Source organism: Delphinus delphis, chromosome 8 (genome assembly GCF_949987515.2).
Source record: "Delphinus delphis chromosome 8, mDelDel1.2, whole genome shotgun sequence".
NCBI classification, from domain to species: domain Eukaryota; kingdom Metazoa; phylum Chordata; class Mammalia; order Artiodactyla; family Delphinidae; genus Delphinus; species Delphinus delphis.
Genome location: NC_082690.1, coordinates 47,211,376 through 47,237,725, shown reverse-complemented (window position 1 = coordinate 47,237,725; position 26,350 = coordinate 47,211,376). Strand labels below are relative to the sequence as shown.

At 45.7% G+C, this 26,350-nt stretch overlaps 1 protein-coding gene across 3 annotated transcripts in view; it reads right to left on the bottom strand.

Annotated features, from left to right (window-relative positions):
• Nucleotides 1-26,350, bottom strand: part of ME3 (malic enzyme 3) — a 199,020-nt gene that overhangs the window by 99,876 nt on the left and 72,794 nt on the right. For all 3 annotated transcript variants that reach the window (XM_060018135.1, XM_060018134.1, XM_060018137.1), the window contains exons 3-4: nucleotides 3,161-3,294; nucleotides 28-177 (exon numbers count right to left, since the gene is read on the bottom strand). In XM_060018135.1, the coding sequence (XP_059874118.1) occupies nucleotides 28-177; nucleotides 3,161-3,294 (284 nt within the window). The remainder of the gene's footprint in view (nucleotides 1-27; nucleotides 178-3,160; nucleotides 3,295-26,350) is intronic.

Here is a 26,350-nt window from a genome sequence, read left to right as displayed (position 1 = left end):
CTGAGCCCTTGTCCCAGGACCACTCACCGGGGCCTGCGGAAGGTCAGGCCGTAGTGCTGACAGGCCAGCCCCACGGTGGGCGTGTACACGATGGGCATGAATTTCTCCACGTCCGACGTCAGCACTCGGTAGAAGAGCTTCTCGTTCCGGTCTTGGAGCGTCATGAGGATGATGTACCTCGGGAGGCGAGACAAGAACCAAGCTGATCACGTGAGTACCATCTGCGGCAGCACAGAAGGCCCCTGATGCAAAGACCCAGGGCTCCCACTCAGCTACTTTCAATGGCACCTTCGTGGGCAAGTCATCATCTCCTCTAAGCACGTGTCTCATCATCTATGAAATGTGGAGAATAGTACCTGCCTTATGGTGCTTATTACTACACGTGCTGTAGGTGCTATTCTAATTATTTTTCATCAACTCATTTAACATGGCGAACATGCCTCCCAATGACTTGGAAGGTGGGTACTATAATTCTGACTATTTTAGAGACAAGGGGATCAAGGCACAGAGAAATGAAATAATGCACCCAAGGGATCTGAACCTAAGCAATCTGACTCCAGAATCTGCACTCTCAACCATGATGTAGGACGGTTAGTTATACTATTATTATGTGGACATTAATGAAGGACAACAGAATAACGGTATTCTGGGGATGGGGGAGGGTCAGGGAAAATACTGGGTGGACCAGTGATATATGAACTGGCCTTTTCTACCCCACAGGGCTGGTTACTGTCACAAGCAGTGTTCACCAGTGGTTGAGTACCAGGTGATCTCAGGAAGCATGTTCCCCCCAAAAATCTCTCTCTTACTTAGTTCCTGAAGCCTGAAATCACTAAGCCAGGAAAAAAGCCTTTCATTCACACTCCTAAAAATGCAAAAAACATCTGGGAGGAAAAAAAAAACCAAGGGATTGAAATTCCCAGTGAGGTGTAAGTGACTGCTGATATCGCAACCTTTCAGGACAACAGTTTGGGAGAGATAATGAAGGCACGTGAGGTGCTGGCATGGAATGGGGGTGACAGAGATGCTCTGACCGGGGAATGATCCCTGCGTGTGGTGTCAGGGTCCTGGGTGTGAATCGCAGCTCTGCTTTTCACTAGCTGTGTCACTGCGAGGAAGTCTTGTGACTTCTCGGGGCGTCAGCCTCTCCTTCTTCACCAAAGACACTGGTTCAGAACTAAAAAACGTGTTTTAGGAGGCACTTTTCGGAAGGGAGGATTTATGCTTAGAATAGCCGGGATCTCAGCTCAGCACTAGTGTAAGGATTCCCTTACTCAGTAGCCATTTGTACACATCACTTCTCAATTCTGCATTCAGTGATGTCAAGTTGGTAAGTTGAAATTGGCCGTGGTGGGAGTATTTACACCATGGAAACCGGTAAATGCTCTAAAACCCCATCCAACGGCCCCAAAGCCAGTTCTTAAACATTTACTAGCACTCCACTGTCCTTACCCGTCAGAAGCTGGGGAGTGTCCTTAGCATTTCCCCCTAAGCACCTGCTGAAATGAGGGACTCCAGGAATGAGTGGGTCAGAGTAGTCAACAGGGCAAGCGTCAGTAGCAAACCCTCTAGCACTCCCAGCATCAGGCTTCTGCCCCCTGAGCCTGACACATCTTCCCAGGCATATGAGTGAGGCCCATCTAGCTGGAAAGAACTGGAAAGGGAAGGATTTTGGATCTTGATTTTTAGGGCTTAATATCTTTAGGAAAGAGGATTTCACCTTGGACTTTAATTCTTCTTTGCAAATTTAACAAACGAGAGAAGTTTGGATTGTTCAAAGTTAGGGCACGTCTAATATTGTTAGCTGGAATCCATGTGTACTTTATGGTTTGCTCTTCCGGGTGACGAGGCTAGACCCAATCTGAGTGGAATAAACAAGAGGGAGAGAATGTTTGGCTTGGGCTGCAGTATGGCCTTGGAGTTAATGTGAGTAATGACCATAGAGGTTAGTGCTGCAGGGGAGGGGGAGGGGGCAGAGGCTTCCTTATCCACTACTGCTCAGAAGTGATGGATGGTACTGGGGGGACATGGAAAGATCCTGACAAGCTGCTGCACTCAGCCCCTAGGGGGATAGCCACACCCTCAAGGACCCAAAGTCTTGGCCATTAAGCTCTATGGATATGTAAGAGGAACGCTTATCTTCTCCCTACATTTCTGCTGGAGCCCATGGCAAGACGACACATTTATTTAACAAGCCCTCACATAGTGCCGACTATGGGCCAGGCACTGTTCTAAGCACGTCACAAATACTAACGTATTTAATCCTCACCATAACCCTATGAGTTAGACACCACTGACATACTCAATGTACAGATGGGGAATGACCCAGAGAGGCTAAAGAGCTTTTGCTGTTAAGTGGTAAAATGAGGATTTGAACTCAGTCTAGGACTAGAGTCTAGTCCTGTAGCCACTAAGCTTCAACGCCTCTTAGCTACGGTGAAGCAGAGAGGTTGAAAGCACGGACTCTGGAGCTAATTACCTGTGTTCAAATCCTGTGACCTGTGAGGTCACTACCTGTTCATAGCCATGTGACCTGTGAGGTCACTACCTTCTTAGTAAGACTGGTAAAGCTGATCCTGTGATTCCCCATTGGCCTTTCATGTCTACATCCCCACTGGGACAGAACCAGAGGGGCAGCAGGGTTGTTAACTACTCCCCCTAAGCCTCTAACATACAACATCCCAGGTCCTTCCCAAGATGCCCCTGTCCATTTCCCCTCTTCTCCACCACATTCCCCTTATTCCAGGAACCTGGGCCACGTACCACTTCCTTAAAATACCTGCCCCTACATTTGTGCCCCACGTCTTCCCGCTGAGTAAAATGTCTTCCGTGAACCCCACTGCTGAATGCTGACGTCCTATTGGTGCTTCCTGGGCTGATTCTGATTCCATCACTTCCCGGGGGCCCAACCAGATTCCACTGGTTGGAATTCAGGCTCCCTTCCCAGTCCTCCCAGGACACATTGACTGTGCCTTGATCATAACAAGCCCTGGTCCTCAAGGAGACCATCACCCTATGAAAGGCAGGGCTGGATCTGGGATCTCTCAGGGCTCTCAGCCTTTCCTGGCTAGAGAGTATCCAGAAAACCCTCTGTGGACCACAGGAAACAGACAGCTAAGCCCGGGGCTCTGGGGAGAGAGAAGAGACTTTAGGTACTAACTTGTCCAGGTCACTCTGCTGCCGCTCGTAGTATCTCATAATCCGGAGGAGCTGGACGTCCTGGCTCAGGAAGCAGGGGGGTATTAGGCCATGGATCCCAAGCTGCAGCCTTTCCTCAAGGGTAAAGGCCATGCCCTGGGGAGAACAAGAAAGAAACACACACACATAAATGGATACGCAGGAAACCAAGGAACAGAAGAGTTCCATCCACAGACAGGCCAAAGTCACTGTGACTCAACAGCAAGGACCCTGGACTCAAATCCCACCTCTGCCATTTAAGTAGCTGGGCAATCTGTGCCAGTTATCTTGACTCTTCTGGGCTCCAGCCTCCTCTTAGAAAAACATGGAAAATATCTATATCATCAGGGGTTCTTTTGGTTTATTTTTGTTTATCTTTTTAAAAAATGTATTTTATTTTTAGAACAGTTTTAGATTTACAGAAGAATTGAGAAGATAGTACAGAGAGTTCCCACATATCTCCTCACCCAGTTTCCCCTATTATTAATATCGTCCATCGGTATGGAACATTCGTTAGAATTAATGAATCAACAGTGATACATTATTATTAAGTAAAGTCCACGGTTTATTCAGATTTCCTTAGTTTTCACCGAATGCCCTTCCTTTGTTATTCCAGGATCCCATCCAGGATTCCACATTACATGGAGTCATCACGTCTCCTTAGGCTCCTCTTGGCTCTGACGTTCCTTGGTTTTGATGACCTGGGAGCATTTTGAAGAGGACTGGTCAGGTATTTTGTACACTATGTCTCTACTGGAATTTGTCTGATGTTTCTCTCATGACTGCAGTGGGGTAATGGGTTTTGAGGAGGACGACCACAGAGATGGAGTGCCATTTTCACCACATCAGATCAAGGCACATACTAGCAACATGACTGACCACTGTCGATGTTGACCATGATCACTTGGTTGAAGTAGTGCTTGTCAGGTCTCTCCGCTGTAAAGTTACTTAGAATTCTGCATGGGATATTTGTCTCATTTGTTTGTTCAATCATTAATTTATATTAGAATGAACTCATGGGTATTTGTTTTATACTCTGGGTTATAATCCAATACTGTCTTATGTATTTTTTTTGCTCAAATTGTTCTAGCTTTGGCCTTTGGAAACTCTTTCAGTTGGCTCTGTGTCCCTTTAAGTCCTATAATTTTGCTTGTCCCTTCCCTTCCCTTCTCTTCCCTTTCCTTTCCTCCCTTTCTCTTTTTCATTAGTACTTCTTATTTTCTGCCACTACAAGATGCTCCAGGCTCATCTTGCACATTGCCTGCCCAAGTCCTAGAATCAGCCATTTTTTTCAAAGAGGCTGGATTCCTTTTTGGAGCATGGTATTAGAAACCACAATCTGGGTTCTACTTATTCCTTGTGCTCCTTGCTACTGGAGTTTCTTTGTTTTCAGTCCCCCTCAGCTGACAGAGTAAGGAAATGAATCTATCCTAAGCTAAATACCAGTTCATACTAATGTCTCTAACTCTAACCCATTACCACATGGATCTTTCTAGCCTCATCACCTTGCTGGTCTGTCAGTTCTGATTCCAACAGTGAGAGACTTAGCTCCCATCATCTGCCATCTACATGCTTAATTACTCAGTACTGTAATATATATGTAGTGGTATGTTGTTACTGTTTTAATTTGCAACTGCCTGTTGACATATAGTAGTATCAACACTGTTAACCTGTACTACAGTGGGAAACAACTTTATGAGCTAGAGTGGAGTGCTTACGTGTCATTGTTTTTGCCTTTACTCTAATAAACTCCACTCATTTCCGAAGTCACTTAGATCAGCACTTTTCCTTGAACCCACTTCACTGACAGTTAGATTCTCTTATCACAGTCTGCATTCCTTCCTGGGATCCTCCAGGATTTAAATATTTAAAAATAAATAAATAAATAAATATTTAAAAATAAATCCGAATGCATTAAGGTCCATTGTTTGTACCGTAAAGTTCCATGAGTTTTGACAAAGGCGTAATATCATGTACCCATCATGATAGTATTGTACTATAGTACAATACTACACAGTTTCAGTGCTCTAAAATCCCATGTGTTTTACCCATTCATCCCTCCCTCCACTCCCTGAATTTTGGCGAGTACTGATTTTTTCTTTTTTTTTTTTTAATGTCTCTACAGTTTTGCCTTTTCCAGAACATCATACAATTGGAATCATACATTATGTAGCCTTTTCAGACTGGCTTCCTTTCACTTGGCAATAAGCACATAAGGGTCATCCATGTATTTTTGCGGCTTGATCACTCATTTTTTTAAATCACTGAATGGCATTCCATTGGTTGTACCACAGCTTGTTTCTCCATTTACCTAAAGGACACCTTGTTTGCTTTCAGTTTTGGGTGAATATAAAGTTACTATAAACATTCATGTGCAGGTTTTCGCGTGAACATACATTTTCAGAACAGTTGAGTAAATACACAGAAGTGCGATTGCTGGATCATATGGTAAGATTCCATTTAGCTTTTTCAGAAGCTGCCAAAGTGGCTGCATCACTTTGCATTCCCACCAGCAGCGAATGAGTTTCTGTTGCTCCACATCCTCTCTAGCCATTGGTATTACCAGTTTAAAAAATTTCAGTCATTGTAACAGATCTGTAGTGGCATGCTATTATTGTTTTAATTTGTAACTCCCGATTGACATATTATGTTGAGCATTTTTTTATATGCTTATTTTTCACCTGTATATCTTCTTGGTAAGGTACTGTTCAGATCTTTCACCTATTTTTTAATTGTTTTTTTCTTATTGTTGAGTTTTAATAGTCCTTTGATCTACAGTTTTGATGCAATCCCTATCAAAATTTGAATGGCCTCTTCTGCAGAAATAGGAAGGCCAAGCCTCAAATTCATACGGAATAGCAAGGGGCTCTGAACAACCTAAACCATTTAAAAAAATAAAAGATTTCAAAACTTAACATTAAACTGTGGCCATCAAAATAGTGTGGTGCTTTAAAAAAAGGAAAAAAAACCAGTGTGGTACTGGCATAAGTACCTATAGATCAACAGAATAGAATCAGAAATAAGAGTCCAGAAATAAACTCATACATGTGGGGCAGGTTGATTCTTGACAAGGATGCCAATTCCATTCAGTGGGGAAAGGATAGTTTCTTCAAGAGATGCAGCTGGGCCAACTGGATTTCCACATGCAAAAGAATGAAGCTGGACTCCTAATTAACTCAAAACAGATCAATAGCCTAAATGTAAGAGTTAAAATCATAAAACTCTTAGAAGAAAACACAGGGGTAAGTCTTCATGACCCTGGGTTTGACTATGGATTCTAAGATAGGACACCCACAGCACCAGCAGCAAAGAAAAAAATTAGATAAATCGACTTCATCTAAAAACTTCTGTGCATAAAGGGACACTATCAAGAAAGTGAAAAGACAATGGACAGGGGCTTCCCTTGGGGCTCAGTGGTTAAGAATCCTCCTGCCAATGCAGGGTACACGGGTTTGAGCCCTGGTTCGGGAAAATCCCACATGCCACGGAGCAACTAAGCCCGTGCACAACTACTGAGCCTGTGCTCTAGAGCCCACGAGCCACAACTACTGAGCCCACGAGTCACAACTACTGAAGTCCGTGCACCTAGAGCCCGTGCTCTGCAACAAGAGAAGACACCGCAATGAGATGGCTTCATTCTCTGCAACGAAGAGTAGCCCCCGCCCGCCGCAACTAGAGAAAGCCCACATGCAGCAACGAAGACCCAACGCAGCCAAAAATAAAATTAATTAATTAATTAATTAAATTTATATATAAAAAAGACAACATACAAAATGAGAGAAAATATTTGGCAATCGTAGGTCTGATAACAGTTTAATATCCAGTCTCTAAGTAACTGCTACAACACAACAAAAACAACCCAAGTAAAAAATGGGCAAATAACTTGAACAGATATTTCTCCAAAGAAGATATACAAATGGCCAATAGCATATGAAAAAATATTCAGCATCATTAGTCATTAGGGAAAGTCAAATCAAAACTACAGTGAGATACCGGTTCACACCCACTAGGATGGCTGAACTATAAACCAAAAAACCAAAAAAAAAAAAAAAAAAGAAAAGAAAACAAAAAACCAAACACCCCCAGTAAATAACAAGTGCTGGTGAAGATGTGGAGAAACTGAAACCTTTGTACATTGCTGGTAGGAATGTAAAGTGTGGCAGCCCCTATGGAAAAATGGTTTAGCATTTCCTCAAAAAGCTAAACACAGAATTACCATATGACCCCAGTATATAATTCTACTCCTAGTATATGCCCAAAGGAACTGAAAGCAAGGACTTGAACAGTTACTTGTACCCCAATGTTCACTGCAGTATTATTCACTACAGCCAAAAGGTGGAATCAACCCAGGTGACCACCATGTGAACAGATAAACAAAATGTATATATGTACAATAAAATTTATTCAAACATAAAAGAGAATGAATTCTGATACATGCTACTTCATGGATGAACGTTGAAAACATTATGATACAGAAGGACAGATACAAAAGGAAAAATATTGTATGATTCCACTTACATGAAATATCTAGAATAGGCAAATTCATGGAGGCAGAAAGTAGATTAGGATTACTAAAGGCTGGGCGGTGGGGAAGTGGTGGGTGAGTTATTACTTAATGGTTACAGAGTTTCTATTTAGGGCAATGAAAAAGTTTCAGAAATGAGCGGTAGTGATGGTTGCACAACATTATTAATGTACTTAATGACAATTAATTGTACAAATGGTTTAACCAAATTTTGCTGTAAACATATATATATACTTTACCCCAACTTAAAAAGTTAATAATGGATTATCTCCCAAACCACTGAATTGTGTACTTTAAATGAGTGAATTGTGTGGTATGTGAATTATAACTCTATAAAGCTGTTTTAAAAGAATTCTTTGCATATTTCAGATACAAGTCCTGTATCAGACATGTGTTTTGTAAATATTTCTTCCAGTACGTGGCTTGTCTTTTCATTCTCTGACTGGTGTCTTTCACTGAACAGCATTTTCTGGTTTGGGCACTGGCAGGGAGAGATGGGGGACAAGTAGGACGTCATGGAATCTGCTCCCTGGCCCAGTTAAGCCCTCTGGGGACAGTGTCTGCTGGCAGAAGTTGCAGGACCTGTTCTCATAAGGGATACTGAGGGACATGGGGACCCCAGCTGCCCTACCTTTATCCTGAAATGATAATGTACAACACACTGTGAAAAAGAGACACCTTTTCCGTGTAGAACTCTGGGTGGCTCTGCTGAATGAGGGCTGCCCTAGCACTGCCTAGAAGCTCCTGGTCGAGCCTTCCTCAGCTTCCCCAACCTTCTCACTGTGGCAATGGCCACAGTGGCAAGTGGCAGAGTGGCTCCATGGGTGGCACACATCAACAAGAAAAGGACCAGAATCCCCATGGGGGGGGATTGTGTAGGGGGCTGAGAACAGTTTTTAATTAACTAATTCATTATTGAATACTGTTATTATGACCCCCATTGTAGTCAAGGCTGATGATACCTGGGGCAACCCTGTTTAAGCTCCCTATTCATAATAAGCCCCAAGTAACGCAAGGTTCCTCCTAGAAGTGAAGGCTGTGGGGTGATAAGTGAGAACTAAATGACGCTGATGGCTGTCTAGCTTCCCCAGACTCCTATGGGGAGGGGAAGCTTGAAAAGGTAGGGAGCATCAGCTCCACTCATTCCTCCACCAGCTGAAAAATACCTCATCTACCATTATTACGAGTGCATTTACAGGGAGTTTAATAATGACAGGGCGATTCAAGCCCATATATTGATCAACCCCACCTAGCTGTCGCTATCATCATCTCCAAGAAAAGGACTAATAAATACCCAATCTCACTCCATCCCTAACAATCACCTTGTGAGGAAGTTTTGCAGCCTCTACTGTACAGATGAGACAGCTGAGCATGAGAGGTTATATGATGCTCCTGAAGTTGCATAGTTATTACCCCATATTTTATTGCTTGCTAAACCAGGATGCATCTTTTTTTTTTTTGCAGTACGCGGGCCTCTCACTGTTGTGGCCTCTCCCGCTGCGGAGCACAGGCTCCGGACGCGCAGGCTCAGTGGCCATGGCTCACGGGCCCAGCCGCTCCGCGGCATGTGGGATCTTCCCAGACCGGGGCACAAACCCGCGTCCCCTGCATCGGCAGGCGGACTCTCAACCACTGCGCCACCAGGGAAGCCCCAGGATGCTTCTTATAATCAGTAAGTCCGTTCGGTGTGATAATCTTTTCCCTGATGATTTCTTTGACTAGGGATAAGTCACAGTCAACATTTGATCACAGGCTCTGTTTTTGCCACTTATATAGTGTACACCCTGCCAGGACCTTGGTGAGATGGACCTCAGAAAATGTGAGTTGGGATGGTGAGGGGTGAAAGAGGAGTGGAAAAAAAGAGAAACAGAGTGAAAAAAGCGAATATTGGCTATTCCCCATTTCCTCTTCGTTTTTGTTTTGTAACCTCGGAATATCCGAAACTATGAATTCCGGCTCCTATTATAATTCTGGCTTTTACAAAGTAATAACGATCACTCAGCTTATGAAAATCCTGAGGAATTGTTCCTCCTCTCAGAAGAACTGCTGGAACTGTTAGAAAGACCTATCGGGATACTCTCGACTCTGTTTGAAAGTATGACTCATGGAGCAAAGTACTCTCCGCACATAAAATTCCCAACGTTTCCTTCATCAAAGCCCAAAGTCACCAGTTCATAAATTCCCTGTGCTGGCTACCAGCTTTGCAAGCATGGTATGACACCTCGGTCCTTGATCCTTTTGCAGGAAACAGCTTGCCCTGGAGACTGGGCACTCTCACTAAACACCATTAAGCAGGTGAGTCTTCACTGGCTTAGTAAAGACTGGGTTTGTCTCTCCTTGGCTGTAGGATCCCAGGCAGGCCCAGGCATTTAATTATGACATCATCTTTGTTCATGACCATTGTGGCTTTTAATAAGAGTCTGCTTCTTTCTACAAGAACTAAGTGTTTCTCTTGTCTGACTGCCACCAACTTCTTTTGTATTTCAGGAAAAAGTATGACCGTTTAGCAACTGGTAAGTTCAGGGATTAAAAAAAATACTTCTAGAAGCTTCTTTTCATCCTGAAGCTAATGTTAAGGCAACTTCAGATTTACAAGTTTGCGAAGCAGAAATGCAGGCACTTTAGCTTTACCATGGCTTCCAAAATAGGATAGGCACAAGATGATTCACTAGGGTGTAAGGGAAAAGTATTAGAACTTACATTTCTCTACGAAAGAAATAAACTTTACTAATTGGCACTCAGGCTCTTGGTCTGTATGTCAGAAAGTCACAATTCCCATAAGGTATACCAGAAGTCCTAAGGTAAGAGTAGGGTTTGTACAACTTGGGGGAGTTGACAGTTGGGGTCCTTATTCATTCTTACTACAATGAGAATCTACAGTTTCTGTATGCCCAGTTAAATAGAGTTTGGGGTCATTTTATCTAGTTTTAACAAAGTCCTCAAAATAGGACAAATGGCTTTTTAAAAATGGCTGACTTTCTTAGCAGAGAGCAACCTTGTGGTGTTCAGCCAGGACACACCAGTAAGGACCTACCAGTTATGACTCTTTTGAAATATTTGAATCGCTACAGAGCCGCTGCTCTGACTACTCCCCCCAGTCAGGTGCCCCTCCCAGCCTGCTCTGGCTTCTCCCAGGGAACCTTTGGAACCTCCCCAAGATCCAGCAACCAATGGGTTAATGTTTGGCAAAGCAGGTGGCTTCAAGATCCTGCTGCAGCACTAAAGGCCTGGGACTGTTTTGACTGGTCAGTGCCTACGCTGTACCAGTGTTAATCTTTCAACCATCAACCTATTTTATCATCTTGCCTGAATGAGCATCTCTGGCTCAGCCTGTAAATTCCACCCGTGGGCTCGACCCAGGACAAACCTTACTGGCATTAGAGAGAAGATATTTGAATAGATTCCACCATCAAATGGCAGGGGTCAAAGGCAGCGAGCCCATCAGCCTCCTGCTGTCCAGAGACCCAGGCTTCCCAGTGCTTCTCAAAAACTGACCTTTCCCGGGCTTCCCTGGTGGCACAGTGGTTGAGAGTCCGCCTGCCGATGCAGGGGACGCGGGTTCGTGCCCCGGTCCGGGAAGATCCCACATGCCGCGGAGCGGCTGGGCCCGTGAGCCATGGCCGCTGAGCCTGCGCGTCCGGAGCCTGTGCTCCGCAACAGGAGAGGCCACAACAGTGAGAGGCCCGCGTACCGCAAAAAAAAACAAACAACTGACCTTTTCCAACCTGAGGTCTCCCAAGCCCCTCTTGGTGATCTGCCTATTGCCTCTGGATCCAGAGCCTTGCTGTACGCTTGACAATCTCTTCTCATTCACTCTTCAAACATTTATGAGTTCCTACTTTGTGCTAGGTGTACCCTGTTAGGCACTAGGGAGTCCTGAAAGGAACAGGAGCCGGTGACTATGCTCCTGAGTCTCCTGGCAAAGACACGTGGATTAACATGTACTGGTGATCCTGGGCCTCTGCCTCGGGCAGGCCACTTCTCCAACCTGTGAAATGGAATGCTGCCTGTTTCATGTCTGTGGGATTAAATGAAATAACGTGAGTGAAATGCTCAGCACGGGTGCTGGCACACAGGAAGTGAACGCTCAGTGAATGCCAACTGTTCTCCTTATTACCATTACTATTTGCTCATGGGGCAGGGTGACACAAGAGAGCTCATTAGCCATGCATGAGATAAGCCCTGAAGGGTGGTCAGGGGCTCATCCTGCAGAAGGGGGCTGGAGGAACAGGGGCTGAAGTGCTGTCACCACATCCAGCGTAACCACTTGTCTGATGGCCCAGGCAAGGCTCCATGCACTCGCCCCGTCCTCCACGCCACCCAACAGGCACACTCACTCTGGCTGTCATGCTCTGACTCACGTCAGGACCCCTGTCCACCTTGCTCTGACAGCTTCCCCCCTCCATCCATCTTCCAATCCCCAGCAGAGGCTGCCCCTCCAGGAGGCCTCCCTGATGCCCCATCTCAGGCAGCTCTCCATCTTCTCTAAGAGTCATTGTCATACAGTTTAGCACAGGAAGGGCATTTCCTGTTTGATTTCTTGACCGTTAATGACCAGATAATAAACTTGAGGTAATGGGAAGCAGACACTCTGAAGCAGCTAACAACAGGCTGTAGCACAAAAATATCATCACCAATAACAAGAGCAACTGTTAGCTTTCACTGAGCGTCCGCTGGGTTGGGTCAGGCACTGAGGCAGGCACTTCATAGTCGTCACCTCATTCAACCCTCATGGCAACCCTGAGTTAACAATCCGAGGATTATTATCCCCATTTTATGGACTAGGAAACTGAGGCCAGAGGGGTAACTTGCCCAAGGTCACACAGTAGGTCGATGGAAAAACCAGGAGTAGAACCCAGATCCATACGCTTCCAAAGTTCACACTCGTTCCTCTGTGCTAATCAGCTGCTCCTGAGACTGGACAGATTAAACAGGCTGTTGACTGAGTTGGCTTTGATTTGACTGGAGATAGAATAATTCTGCTTCTGCAAATGGAGCCAGTTACCTTAATGGTTCAGCCACTGCTAAGTGCTCCTCTGTATTAGCACCAGGCTGGTCAGCCTATCTGCAAACAGGAGTGTTTGTACATCTGCGATTATGTACTTGGCCCATGACATACACGTAGCCATGTTTCCTCAGAGCAGCGTCGTTACTGGAAGGAAGGATTAGCAGGCACACGTGTACTAGTAAAGGTTTCTGTTCCAGCACTGTTACGTCATGCTCTGAGCTGACTGCTTATGCTACAGCTGGCCAGCTTCTTCCATCAGTCAACAGCAACAGCAGAGAGGAGCCGCTGCCGGGACAAGAGCTGGAGGCAGTCAGCTCCGAAATTGTACAATGGAAGCCAACAGCTGTTAGGGGACCGGAAGGCATTTCCTCCTCCTTCTGCCTAGTAATTCAGGACTCAATGTTTGGGACTTTTATGAGTTAGGGTGACGTGGACTCCAGTCGGAGACAGGAAGTGGGATTACTGAGGCTGCTGTTCTCTGACTGAACCCCAGGTTTACGAGGGCCCCTGAGCACACGTCTGGGATGGATATATGGGGGTCTTAGAAACACAGGCATCGGGAAGTCTTAGCAGACACAGCCCTGAGAATGGCCTTCCTCCCAGACATACTTCTGTGATCAGGTACAAAATTACAGATCCAGAAACACAGTGTAAATTCCCGAAAGGAGAGTGGACGATACGCTACTCCTTACTGCCCAGAACCAACCCGAAACAAGTTCTGGGCTCAGAGACTGGGCTTTGGTGCTGCAAATGTATGGAGGCTGCCTGTAACCGTTCCACCTATGATGTGCACAGTTCTTGTTCTAGTGGGATTACGCTTCCATTTTCCTTCCATCGGATAACCAGCAGGATGCAGAGGTGCTGCCCTCACACAGCCCGTATGGGGGAAGGGAACCATAAGAAAAAAGCTCTACATTCAGTCCCTCTACTTTCTGGCCGTGTGATTCTGGAGAAGGTGGCTGCACCTCTCTGAGTTTGCTGCATTCACTGGGTGGTTGTGCCAGTCGAATAAGAACATTGAGATGCTGGCATCTCTTTGTAAATTCAAAGACGTGGCAAAAAGATTTTTAAAAGCCTGTGACTAAGCAATTTAGCAACTGCACTTTATGGTATTTATTTCCTTTCTTGTCTGTTTTCCCTGCAAGACAATAAGACTTTTGCGGGCAGAGACAATGTCTAATGAATCATGTGCCCCTCTGCCAAGCACGTCTTGCATATTTTTACGCTTTATTGTTTCTAAAATGGTCTCATGTGGTTTACGTCATTTGACCCCAAACAGGGCAGGTGTTATTATCCCCATTTATAGAAGAGGCAGTTGAGGCCCAGGTGGGTCAATGTCATGCTGAGGGCGTGTGGCTAGTACAAGCCAGTCAAAAGCATGTGACAATAATGGCTCTTTCAATTGTTTTGCCATTGGAAGACTAGTTTACACAAAGTTGTTGGATAAGGACCAACGTGGAAGAGAAATGGAGGAGTCTGCTCCTGAATCCTTGGTGACGCTAGGATTTTGTCCTAAGTGAACAAGGGAACAGAGGTGGCTAGCTGGAAGGCTTATGAATCATTCTGTTGGCAAAATTCCCCGCGGCGGTTTGAATGCTTCAGACCCTCTCTTCCCAAGAGGCTATGATTTAAAACTTAAATAATATTGTTCTTGGCACCCTGATGGCCCTCTAACTCAGCTGAACCTCCACAGGGTAATGGCACAGGAAGGTGATGGGCAGGGGAGCCGCTGAGGACAGGGGAGTACCGCTTCCTTCCTCCAACAGCTAGACGGCTCCTTGACGAGTCCAGCCTGGGAGGACTGGGTCAAAAAGTGAACTATGACCAGGAGGAATAAAGCACACAGACACTGAACAGGCGTTGTGCGTGCATGCCTGGTACGTGCCGTCAAGTGGGTAGGGGTGCCAGCGCTGGACGTGAGGCCGACCAAGGACAAGTTCATCTTACAGGGCAACTGTCCAGCAGATTGTTGTTAACCTGTTCCAGCCCTGATGTTATAATCAAATCCTCCTCCTCCTGGGCCTTGGCCTCAACTCCACTCCCCTATCAGGTGAACCAGAGAGGAGGTCATTCTGCCCAGGAGACAGATGACTGATGTGCATACAGGGGATCAGGGTAACCAGTCTCCTTCTCTATGGTGACAGCAGGAGGCGGGGCTGAAAGTTAAAAGCTGAAGTACTGGGAATGCTTTCCGAACTGTATTTCCACTTCTAAATTAGATTTATATTAAAAGAAAGGGAAAGGAGAAATGTAGAACCTCAAACCATGTGAGTTTTTCTTCTTACCAGTGCTTAGTTTACATCATCAACATTAAATGGTTTCATTATTTCCTCCTGAGGTGGGGTCTAATCCTTGCACTTAATGAATCTGAGAATCTCTTAAAAAATTTCTCAGCTCAGAAACATGATCGGCTCTGGGACCTCTGTGCTTAGGGTCCACAGGTACTTAGTTAATCAAATCATTCTTTTCTATTGGTGATTTCCTAAAAGGTCACTGGAATTCCTACAATTGTGGCTTGGCTATTCTAGAGTGACGTTGTGTCCTCTGAAGGAAGCGAGGTTGACATTCAAAGAGAACTGCAGGGTGACCTCTCCTCCAAATGTCTCAAAATAGACAGCTCTATGCCCAAGGCTATATTTAGTGCCATTAGCTACCAAGCTCTTGTAAAACCTCTATCCTGTGATAAGTACAGTCAATATTTAAAGTCTTCTTTAAAGGACAAAGGAACAGCTTATTCTAAATTTATTCTGATTGACTAAATACACCACTGAATGACTGATTGGGTCACTGTTGAATAGTCTGGAAATTTAATTTGCTGTTACAGATGAATATACAGTTTGTGGGTTGGTTTATATTTTATAACTTCTATTAAATTAATGAAGATGTGAGTACCATTTTTTAGTGCCTACTAAAGGACAGGCGGTGTAGATATTGAATGAACCAATGCACTATTTGAATTTTATCCTTCTGCAATGTCCATATGAAGTATAATATCTGCCCAAGGTTATATAGTTAATAAGCTGTGGAGCTGGAACACAGAGTCAGGTCTGTGTGCCACTAAAGTCCATATTTGTCATCACCATTTTGCACACATCGCTTTGCATCCTTTGTTGTGATCTGAAGATTTTGCAGTAACGTTTGTCAGCCACATTAAAGACAGTTTGATCAGTCTACTAAAGTGAGACTTTCTTGGCTCGCCTTATCCCGCTAGACCCCAGCCTATTACGTTTAACACCTTCTCTAGAGGGAAAGGGGAAAAGCATTCAGCAACATTTAGTGTTCTTTCCCCAAAGGTGGGAGAATGACAAGGGCTGGGAATAGAAGGGAAATATTCACCCTAGGAGAAATAAATACGGCTGAGCCTATCACACCAGCTCTGACTGTGAAATCAATTTAATAGGGAGCAACCAATATCTAAAAAATGATGTCGACTTGAGCAGAAAATACCAGGTTGTATCGCATTTAGCACGGACAAGTATCGTTCTGCTAAACTTTTGCTTAATTTCAAGTGTATGTGTGTGCACGTATGTGTGCGTGTATATTGTGTACTGTGTACTGGCTTGTGATGGAAAGTGTATTTTTTTGTGTGTGTGGTACGCGGGCCTCTCACTGCTGTGGCCTCTCCCGTTGCGGAGCACAGGCTCCGGACGCGCAGGCTCAGCAGCTATGGCTCACGGGCCCAGCCGCTCCACGGCATGTGGGATCTTCCCGGACCGGGGCAGGAACCCGCGTCCCCTGCCTCGGCAGGCGGACTCTCAACCACTGCGCCACCAGGGAAGCCCCTGTAAAGTGTATTTTTAACTGAAGGTTGTGGTTTAAACGTTTTGAGAAACACCGTAGCACAGGATAATGATGACGAGTGATGGAGTCTGACTGCAAAAGACTGAATGCCAGCTCTGACCCTTACCAGATGCACCTGGATACGTTACCTAACTTTTCAGGTTTCAGGTTCCTCCTCTGTAAAACTGGGCTGATAACAGTATGGACTTCATAATGTGTGTCACATGTAGCCGTGTATCTGATGCTTAGTAAGGCCTCACTAAGTAAATGTCAGCTATCGTTATTTCACACAAAGCAGGTTGGGTGATAATTTGTTGGCAAAAGCAATGCTTTGTATTATGTCTCCAGAATCATTTCAATTCCAGACACAGACATCCATCTGCTTCCTGGGCATCCCGACCTACATGTCTCATAGGCCTGTCAAACACCACATGTTGCAAAGCAAACTCATCTTCCAGGCCAAACCTCCCTCCCACACTCTCTACTCAGCAATGGTATCCCACGGCAGCTCATTAGAAATTTGAATCATCCTGGATTCCTCACAACTCAGTCCGAATTTGCAGTCATTACCAAATCTAGGTGATTTTCTATCTCCTGAATAGTTTGAGACAGAGTTTGAGATTCCTCTTTTATCCACCTTCCTCATTCTCATCCTCCTTTTTTTAAGAGCGACGTCATCCCCGGTCTGCTCATAAATGAATGGCTCTGCAAGTCCTGGCCTCCAGTCTTAACCTCCCCCATTCCTCGCTCTCATCGTCTCACCCCTGGAATACACCTTTCAGAACTTGCCAGACTGACATTTTCCAAAAACCAAATTTGATCATTTTACTCTCTAACTTAAAACATCTTTATCTGACCTAGAGATTATCATATTCAATACTAAGTGATATAAGTAAAACAAAGACAAATATATGATATGACTTATATGTGGAATCTAAAAAAATGATGTGAACTTATTTAAAAAACATAAATAGACTCACAGACATAGAAAACAAACTTATGGTTACCAAAAGGGAAAGGGGGGTGGGATAAATTAGGAATCTGGGATTAACAGGTAACACAATACTATATATAAAATAGATAAACAACAAGAACCTACTGCATAGCATAGGGAACTATATTCAATATAGCGTAATAACCTATAAGGGAGGGACTTCCCTGGTGACGCAGTGGTTAAGAATCCGCCTGCCAATGCGGATTCGAGCCCTGGTCCGGGAAGATCCCACATGCTGTGGAGCAACTAAGCCCGTGCGCCTAGAGCCCGTGCTCCGCAATCAGGGAAGTCACTGCGATGAGAAGCCCGTGCACTGCAACAAACAGTAGCTCCCACTTGCCACAACTAGAGAAAGCCCACCTGCAGCAACGAAGACCCAACACAGCCAAAAATAAATAAATAAATAAAATAAATAAATTTATATATAAAAGAAAATAACCTATAAGGGAAAAGAATCTGAGAAAGAATATATGTGTGTGTTATGTGTGTGTAACTGAATCACTCTGCTGTACACCTGAAATACTGTAAATCAACTATACTTCAATAAAAAATCTTTATCAAAGCCTGCAGCGCTTTTCATAAGCTGTGCTCCACTAATCACTCCAGTGCATAGAAGGATGAAAGGTTATTGACCTAAACTTACAATTCTCAAAATTCAGTGTACCTGGGGAGCACCTGGGTTGCTGGTTTAAAATTCAAGTCCTAGGCCTGTACCTGTGAATGCTGATTCCTGCAGAGTCAGGGCTTTTCACCTGCACCCCCGGTGATAATGAGGAACTGCCCCAGAAGAGAAGACAAAAGTTTTGCCCAAATCCTAATCCACCGCACACGAATTCAGGAGTATAGGTGAGTATATTGTCCTGGGGAAGTATCTCAGTAGAAACGCAATCAGAAGAATTTCTGAAGGAGGTGGGGGTGAGGTGGGTGGAGACTGACTTATTAGTAAAGATTTATCTTTCGGGACGAGCAGCAATGACAAGAAGGAAAATGCTGCTCTTTAATATAATTATCTGTTAATGCTATTGCCTGAAAATACGAAGACTGCATACGGCCAAAGCACAACGATGGCACTAATCATCACACGCTGTTGTCTAGCAAGGTCTCTCTTTGTCCCTAGTGGAAAACCCCGACGAGAGTCCAGGCACTGGGTAAGTTTATAAGAGAGAGAAAATCGGCTGCCACACCTATGCACAAGACAGGAGCCGAGTTCTTTCCACTGGGTCTGAATCAAAGGGATTTCTCCGTTATTTTCCCTAGTAAGAAAAAAAAGAAAGAAAGAAAGGGAGAGAGAGAGAACAGAAGCTTCAAGTTAAGTATCTGGGCATTCTGGGTAGTTACACGTTGGTGAGACATCAAGATCATTAAACATTGGTGAGAAATCAAAACCAGTGACTGGCTTTTACAGGGAACAAATCTCTGAAGCATTTTTATGGATGAAAGTTAATGCAAACCAGATAACCTGAGGCTTGCAGATAAGGACCTTAGGAAGCTTTTCTCACTGCTGCCTCTGCTGAGCTGTCCGCCACCTGGTCCACCCTTCTTACTCAACCGAACCATCATTCACTCATTCAACTAGCAGGCACTGTGTGACGTACATAATTCTAGGCGCAGGTGAGAGGTGGCAAAGCCCATCTCACCTTCCAGTAGGGAAAATTAACACAGATGACACAAGACAAAGTGATTCATCATTCATTCAAAGCAACAAAACAAGGGGGTGCCATTCATTTGACAAAAATGTGTTAAGTAGCTACTTTGTGCAAGGAAATGTGCTAGGCGTGGGGATGCAGCTGTGTGAAAGAGAAGTTCCCATCCCCACAGGGAAGACAAGTAGTCAATAAATAATTACCACGTAATTATTTCATGATCAGAAATACTACCGAGCAGATGCAGAGGATGCTATGAAAGCATGGAAGGAACTGGGAGCCCTGATGTAGTTTCCTTTGGGGGAAGGGTGACTAGGAGAGCCTTCCCTAAGGAAGCAACCTTTGAGATGTGATATGAAAGACAAACAAAGAGTTAATTAGGCCAAGTGCCAGGATAGAGCTGAGCAGAGAAACATCCTAAATGGAGAAGAAACAGCATGTTCAAGGCTCAGAAAGGGGAGGCAGGACCAAGATGGTACAGTGTGTGGGCAACTTTGCTAAGGACTTGGGTTTTCAGCCTCAAGAACAGAAAGGTTTTAAACAGAAGAGACATAATTTGCTCTGTGTGTGTGTGTGTGTGTGTGTGTGTGTGTGTGTGTGTGTGTGTCGGGGGAAGATCACTATGGCTACAGCAAAGAGAACTGGGGCGATATCACTACCATGGTAACCGGGTGGATGACTGTGGTGGCTGGGAGATGGGATGCTAAGCAATGAGGATTTTGCAGTGGAGGAGGGGCTGGAAGGAAAGGAACGCATCTCAAATTGAACTTGGTACACGATGAGTTTGACAACCTTTGAAACATCCATCTGGAAATGTCAGGCAGTCAGCTGGGTATCTGGAAATCTGGGTAGGGCTAGAGAATGAATTTGAAAATTTTTAGCCAATCGGTGGTATCTGAAACCACAGCGGGGATATATTCCTCTACGGAGAGAGTTCAGAGTGAGAAAGAATCCTAGGTCTAAGCTTTGAGAAACTCCAGCATTTGAAGGCTGGATAAAGGAGGATAAGCCAGGGGAGCAGACTGAGAAGAAGCAGCTGAAAGGTAGAAGGGGAACCAGAAGATGGGTTGTCACAAGATGGCCCAAGAGAACAGTGTTTCAGGAAGGCAGGAGTGGTCAACTCTGCTGAATTTCTCTGAGAGGTCAAGTAATACGAGGACTGAAAACTGTCTGCTGGATTTAGCCAAGTGGAGGTTCCCTGTAAGCCAGTGAAGGTTGGCTGCAGTTGGACTTCTGCGGTTTGAAGAGAGAGCAGGACGGTAGGAAAGGGAATCAGCAAATGCACACAATTCTTACAAGAAGGTCAGCTACTAATGAAGAGTGGTTTACGATGGAGAGACGTGAGCATGTTTAGGCGCTGATGGGGTGGATTCCTCAAGAAGGGAGAGAATGGGAGCCACAGCCTGGCTGGCGGGGACTGGCCATAGACAGAGCAGGCCACCTCAGCAGCTGTAGCAGAAGGGAAGGAGGGATGCACAAGTGAAGGTGCTCTGTGCTTACAGGCTCAATGGGGAAATTATCTGCCGGGAGAGAGGATTGGGGATTTCGGAGCAGGGAAGTTTTGAAAGAAAAGTTGTGAGAGGGTGAGAGCAAGGTGGTCAGAGAAACAGGAGACTTCTGAGCACTGAAAAGGGGGTGACAATAAATATAGAGTTGTGCAACCAACTGAGGTTGGTGACAATAGATATACAGTTGTACACTTTTTCCTGCTGCGTGTTTTCCTCTAGCATGGCATGAAGGAAGCAAAACTGAATTCTTTGCTTTCTCCACGCCATGCTATGTTATCGAGGGTTGTGATTTTTCTCAAAAGAATTCAATGAAAAGACATAGAGGCAAAAAGTTGAGGATACTGTCAGGAAGAGCCGGAATGATGGACCATGGACTTGAAGCAGGACTGGACTAGGTCCGTGGGCAACAGCGATGACTGGCATAGGCAGAGGGCTGAGTGGCCTGGAGACTGTGGTGAGTTCAGAGGGCGTGGCTGACCAGGCAGCATCTCTGGTCAGAGAGTGTTGTTAGAATCACTGATTTCTATGATTTCAGTGATTCACAGAGAGGAATTTCACATGATGCCAAGGTCCAGGGTGTGACTGTGGGAATGGCTGAGGGGAAATGCAGAGGGAAGTTATTCCAGTTGGGAGAGGCCTGGGTTTTGGAGGAACCAGCCCTTTTTTTTTTTTTTTTCTGTATGCAGGCCTCTCACTGCTGTGGCCTCTCCCGTTGTGGAGCACAGGCTCCAGACGCGCAGGCTCAGCGGCCACGGCTCATGGGCCCAGCCGCTCTGCGGCATGTGGGATCTTCCCAGACCGGGGCACGAACCCGTGTCCCCTGCATCGGCAGGCGGACTCTCAACCACTGCGCCACCCGGGAAGCCCCGAACCAGCCCTTTGATGCTGAAGTCATCCAAGATGATGGCAGGATTGGGGTGGAGAAAGTCTATAAGCTGGTGCCAAGGTCCTCAATGAATGGAAGGTGGTAAACGACAGTGATGAAAAGGAGAAAAGGTCAGTTGCTCTCTAAATAGCGCAACTCTTAGAAAAGGCACAGAGAAGTGGTTTTTGTTGCTGTGGAAGTTATTTGTTTAAATAAGAGAGGATGGGAATGGGCAGTTCTAAAAGTTTTATTCTTGAGGAATAAAAGGCTATCTACCTTTGTCCTGACTTGGAAGGTTGAGGAGTGTGAAAGCAGCATGAGAAGGGTTTGGGAGAAACAGTCAACTCAGGTTGGGGGTAGGTTTAAGTTAATAGATGGAGGTGGAGATAACATCCTGGAAGGGACTGAAGATGTAAGAGAAGGTCATTATTCCTGAAATCCAAGTGGAAGGGTATGGGGTGGAGAATGGAAAGCTGGGTCAGGGGCAAGGATGTACAGACATGACAGTTTGACAGAGAAAGAGACGCAAATAAAGGAGCAGCTGGGAATGTGAGGAGAAGGGGGCTAATTGCTTGGCGTTACAAAGGAGGTAGACAGGAGGGCTTTGCAAAGGAGGTCATGTCTAGCTGAGATCACGTAGAAGTTCTGCCGATGGGCAAGGGGAGGGGAGGTACTCCAGGTAAGAGAATCAGCATACGCAAAGATGCAGAGGCCTGGGAGGTGTGCTGCACAGGGCCAGTGTAGCTTGCTTCAGTGGGGCTGCTGGGCAGAGCAGTGGTGGAGATCAGGCCAGAGACCTGGGCAGGCACAGGGCAGGCAGGCCCAGGTCATGGAGGGCTTTGGGGTCCAGCTGAGGGCCCTGTGACTTAGGGAGCTCCTGCAGGCTTTTAAGTGGGGACAAGGCATGATCCCTGGTTATGTCTGTTCCAGACAAGTGGGTCTCTTTGCTCTCCTCATTGCCCCCTCCATGCTTTGGCTCATACGGTTCATGGAGAGTCCAGCCTCAACCCTCCTCCTCATCCCTGAGAACTCACTCAAGTCTTAGCCCTGGAATAAAGCCTTTCATGACTACTCCAGTCCATACCTTCCTCCTTTTCCACAAATGTTTTCATTGTTACAGTCAGAATCATACCCCAAAAGAAAGGCAGTGGAAAAGGCCACCATTGACCATTTGTGTTAGCAAGTGTCCTCCTCACGCATTTAGAGGAAGACCTGGTAAGACATAAAATTATAATTATGAGACAGTAAACTGTCTCTCTCTCCTAGAAAGAAGGCAGAACAAGAGTCATTCCTAGAGCACTGGAAAAAAGGATTCCTTCTCTTTTCTGTTTTCCTAAGCAAAAAAAAAAAAAAAAAAAAAGTGAGTACTTTGAGGTTCAAGTATAGACAAGGGCTCAGTTTGAAAGCCCTGGGTTAATACTCTCAGAGTTAATGACTGTGTGACCTTAAGCAAGTTACTCAACTTCTTAGACTCTCAATTTATTAATCTGTAAAAGGGGTTAATAATACCAATTCCACAAGATCATCAGAAGACCATATAAGATCATTCGTGTGTTCGTTCAACCTATGTATTGCGTGCCTTACTGTGTTCCAGGCACTGTGCTAGGAGCTGGACTGTAGCAGTGCACAAGAGGGGCACAGTCCTTGCCCTCCTGGAGCTTGCAGATCACAGGGAGAGAGAGAAACATTGCATAAATAATATCTCAGTAATTGCTAGTATGATAATCTAGGGAGCCTGGCACGCCGCTCGGTGCCTGGCTCAGAAGGCACCCTTCATACACATTACATAACTCCCTCCCTTTCTTCACTTCTCTCAAAATAATATAACAAGTGCTGTCTGCTAGTATATACTAATTATCTATTTCCGAAATTTTCAGGGGCTCCCGCTCTAAGTAGGTACTATCTCAGTCCCACATAAACATAGATGGGTTGCCGAGGAAACCCAAGGTGACTAAGTTCATGTCCTCTCCAGGCTCCTAAATCAAAGGAGACCAGTAGAAAATGACCGCATGAAGTCACATAGCTCATCCTCAAAACCTCTGGCTCAGCAGAACAGAAAGTGCGAACACATCAAGCTCCAGGGTGAGCATCGTCCTGGGACTCTGGGCTGTGTGCAGGCAAAAATGGCAGCTCTGAGTGTGAAGGCCTGGCCCTCTCCACAGCCTGTCCAGGCACTAAAATAAGAAGGGGAGGGCAGGGCCCTTTCCTCTACTCATGGGCTCAATTCATTTCTGGTGAAAGAAAGCCTGGGCTTCCCTAAGGTTTACTCGTGAGTGACAATGTTATTTAAAGATCTCTGGGCACAATGGCTTTCCTAACTCCCCAGTGGCCTGGGACAAAAGAACCAGGGCCCAAGCACTGGCCCTGCTCATTGTGAAGCAGCAGCTGCGGGTCCTGAGGCTGGAGAGAGATTTCCTCCTCCTGCCCTCCCTGCCCTCCCAGCGCCTGCCTTGTGCTCTCTGCACGGCTGGTGCACAGGCTCTTAACAGAAAAGCTTCCTCTTTTATTCCTTTACCGGCAGCTGGGGTAGGGAATAAGTCTCACTGGCTTGGTAATTCAGGCAACCTTATTTTGGGCACTGACTGGAGATCAATTGCTCTCTCCTTTCTTGGTAACCTCGCTGTCCCCTGCACCGTCCTGGAGCTCTAAAAATATTTGTCAATTTGCTGCAAGTGTTTGTCTACAAGTCTGTCTCCCCATTTAGATGCCTAGGTTTCCTTATGGCAGGTACTGTGTCCTACTTATTTTTACCTCAGTGCTTGGCATGTAGTAGGAGCTGAATACATGTTTGGAGAAAGAGAGAAAGGGGAGAGAGAGAGAGCACGCGAATGGATGAATGAATAAATATTAGTCTCTGAGGTTGGACAACTAGATTAGGAGATGCCAGTCTGGACTTTGAAGACCCTAGTGGGTCCTCAGAAGTTTCACAGAGGTGTTGAGTGGGGAGTGTCGTGAGAATAGGTGTCTGTCTTGCTTCTCCCATGAAGCTTAACTCAGCTTTTATGATATTCATTGAGCTTCCTTATTTGAGATTTTGTGTGAATAAAAGGTTCTGTGGCTAAGAAAACTGTTTGAAAAGAATACTGGGCTCAATTTTTCTCCCTTACATCTCTTCCTGCTTTGCTCTTTTCCGTGACAAGGCAAGTACTTGTATCTCTTCTGCTTCTGACCACTGGTAGAACATTCTCCTGCATCTTATCCTTGGAAGGCAGGAGGAATGACACGGATGAGGGCATTCACTTGCCAAGTACTCACACTGTGTTCTACTTGGGCCAGAGTTCCAACAGCTAAGCTGCTGCCGCCTGGTCCCCACACGTCCTGGTTCTCCTTACACATCACATCGCAGTGATGGGGCTCTTGAGGTGAGTGGTGTTTGCAGACTCGATCTCCAGCTCCATTTTCTCACGCCTAATTTTAACATAACTTACACTGCACTTCATAGCACTTCTGCTGACTGTCCCAAATGGGGAGGGAGCCCAGCCCCCAGAGAACAGAAGTGCTGCTGCAGACGGGACGGTCATGGACACTGTCTTGGAAGAGCTCGTCACTCAAGTTTGAAAAGGACATCATCAGAGAACCTGACAAGCCCGGACCATCATAAGGTCATAGAGAGACACCCCCCGACACACACCCTGCAACTTCGTCTATTTACTCACTAGCAAGGGTCTATAGAGCACCTACTATGTGCGGGGCTGTGGGGATATAGGGATGGATACGAGAAAGTCCTCTTGTTAAGGAGCTCCCATCCTAATGATGGAGACAAAGTAAAGAAAATGAAACAATTCAAGATGACAAGCACAGACACAGAAATGTATCAAGTGCTAAGGGATTACAGAGCGGGGAGAGAACAATGCTCCTTGAGGGCTGTGGGAGCAGTGGGGAAGGCGTCACTGAAAAGCAACATTTGAATTAGACCTTGACTTTGAACAGTTCTTCAAGCCTGGAGGCAGGAGATGGAAGCAGGGCAGGCACGGAGCACCTGAGGGAAGAGGAGCAGATGTGGGGTGCTGGACCATATGGGGGGTGGGACTGAGGGGCAGTCAGGCTGGAGGGATAGAGTTGACCAGACTGAAGTGGGGTTCGCAAGCTTTGCTAATTGTGTTACTCTGCGGGCGGTGAGAAGCCACTGGGGGCTTTCAAGCATGGTCTCACGTGCCCTGTTAAGGAATGCTAATGATCCTGTAGGTGATGCGGAAGGCAAGCCCACAAGTACCGACCCAACCTTCACAGTGAAGAGCCCTCTGGCAGGTGAGTGGACGGATGGGGAGGGGCAGAGGCTGGAGGCTTGAGGCAGTGATAGGCTGTGGCCGTGGTCCATGTGAAGAAGGAAGATGCTCTATAACAAGCAGAGAGGAGGAAATGAAGTGGAAGAGAAGGGATAGCTTCAAGGTACATTTCAGAAGGAGAGGACGCAAGACGGGAGCCTCCCAGTGTATGGAGCCATGTGGGGAAAGGTAGAAGACCTTCCCCAGGCCTGGGAGACTGGGGCCAGCCCCCATGTCTGTTACTCAGCGTCACGTGGGCATCCATGAGGCTGGGGTCCTCACAGTCTTTATGATGCCATTCTGTTCCTGGGGTGTGATGAGCCACTCCAGCATCAGAGTCGTTGACATCAGCCCCTGTGGTTCGGAATGTGCTAAGTGATTGCTCAGTTCTGGTTGTTCTATTCCAGTTTTCTGCAGGCCCCCTGTTATGTTGTGTCCTCCAAAATTCATATGTTGAAGTCCTAACCCCTGTACTTCAGAATATGGCTGTATTTGGAGCTAGGGTTTTTTAAGAGGTAATTAAGTTAAAATGGGGTAGTTTTGGTGCACCTTAATCCACTCTGACTGGTGTCCTTAAAGAAGAGG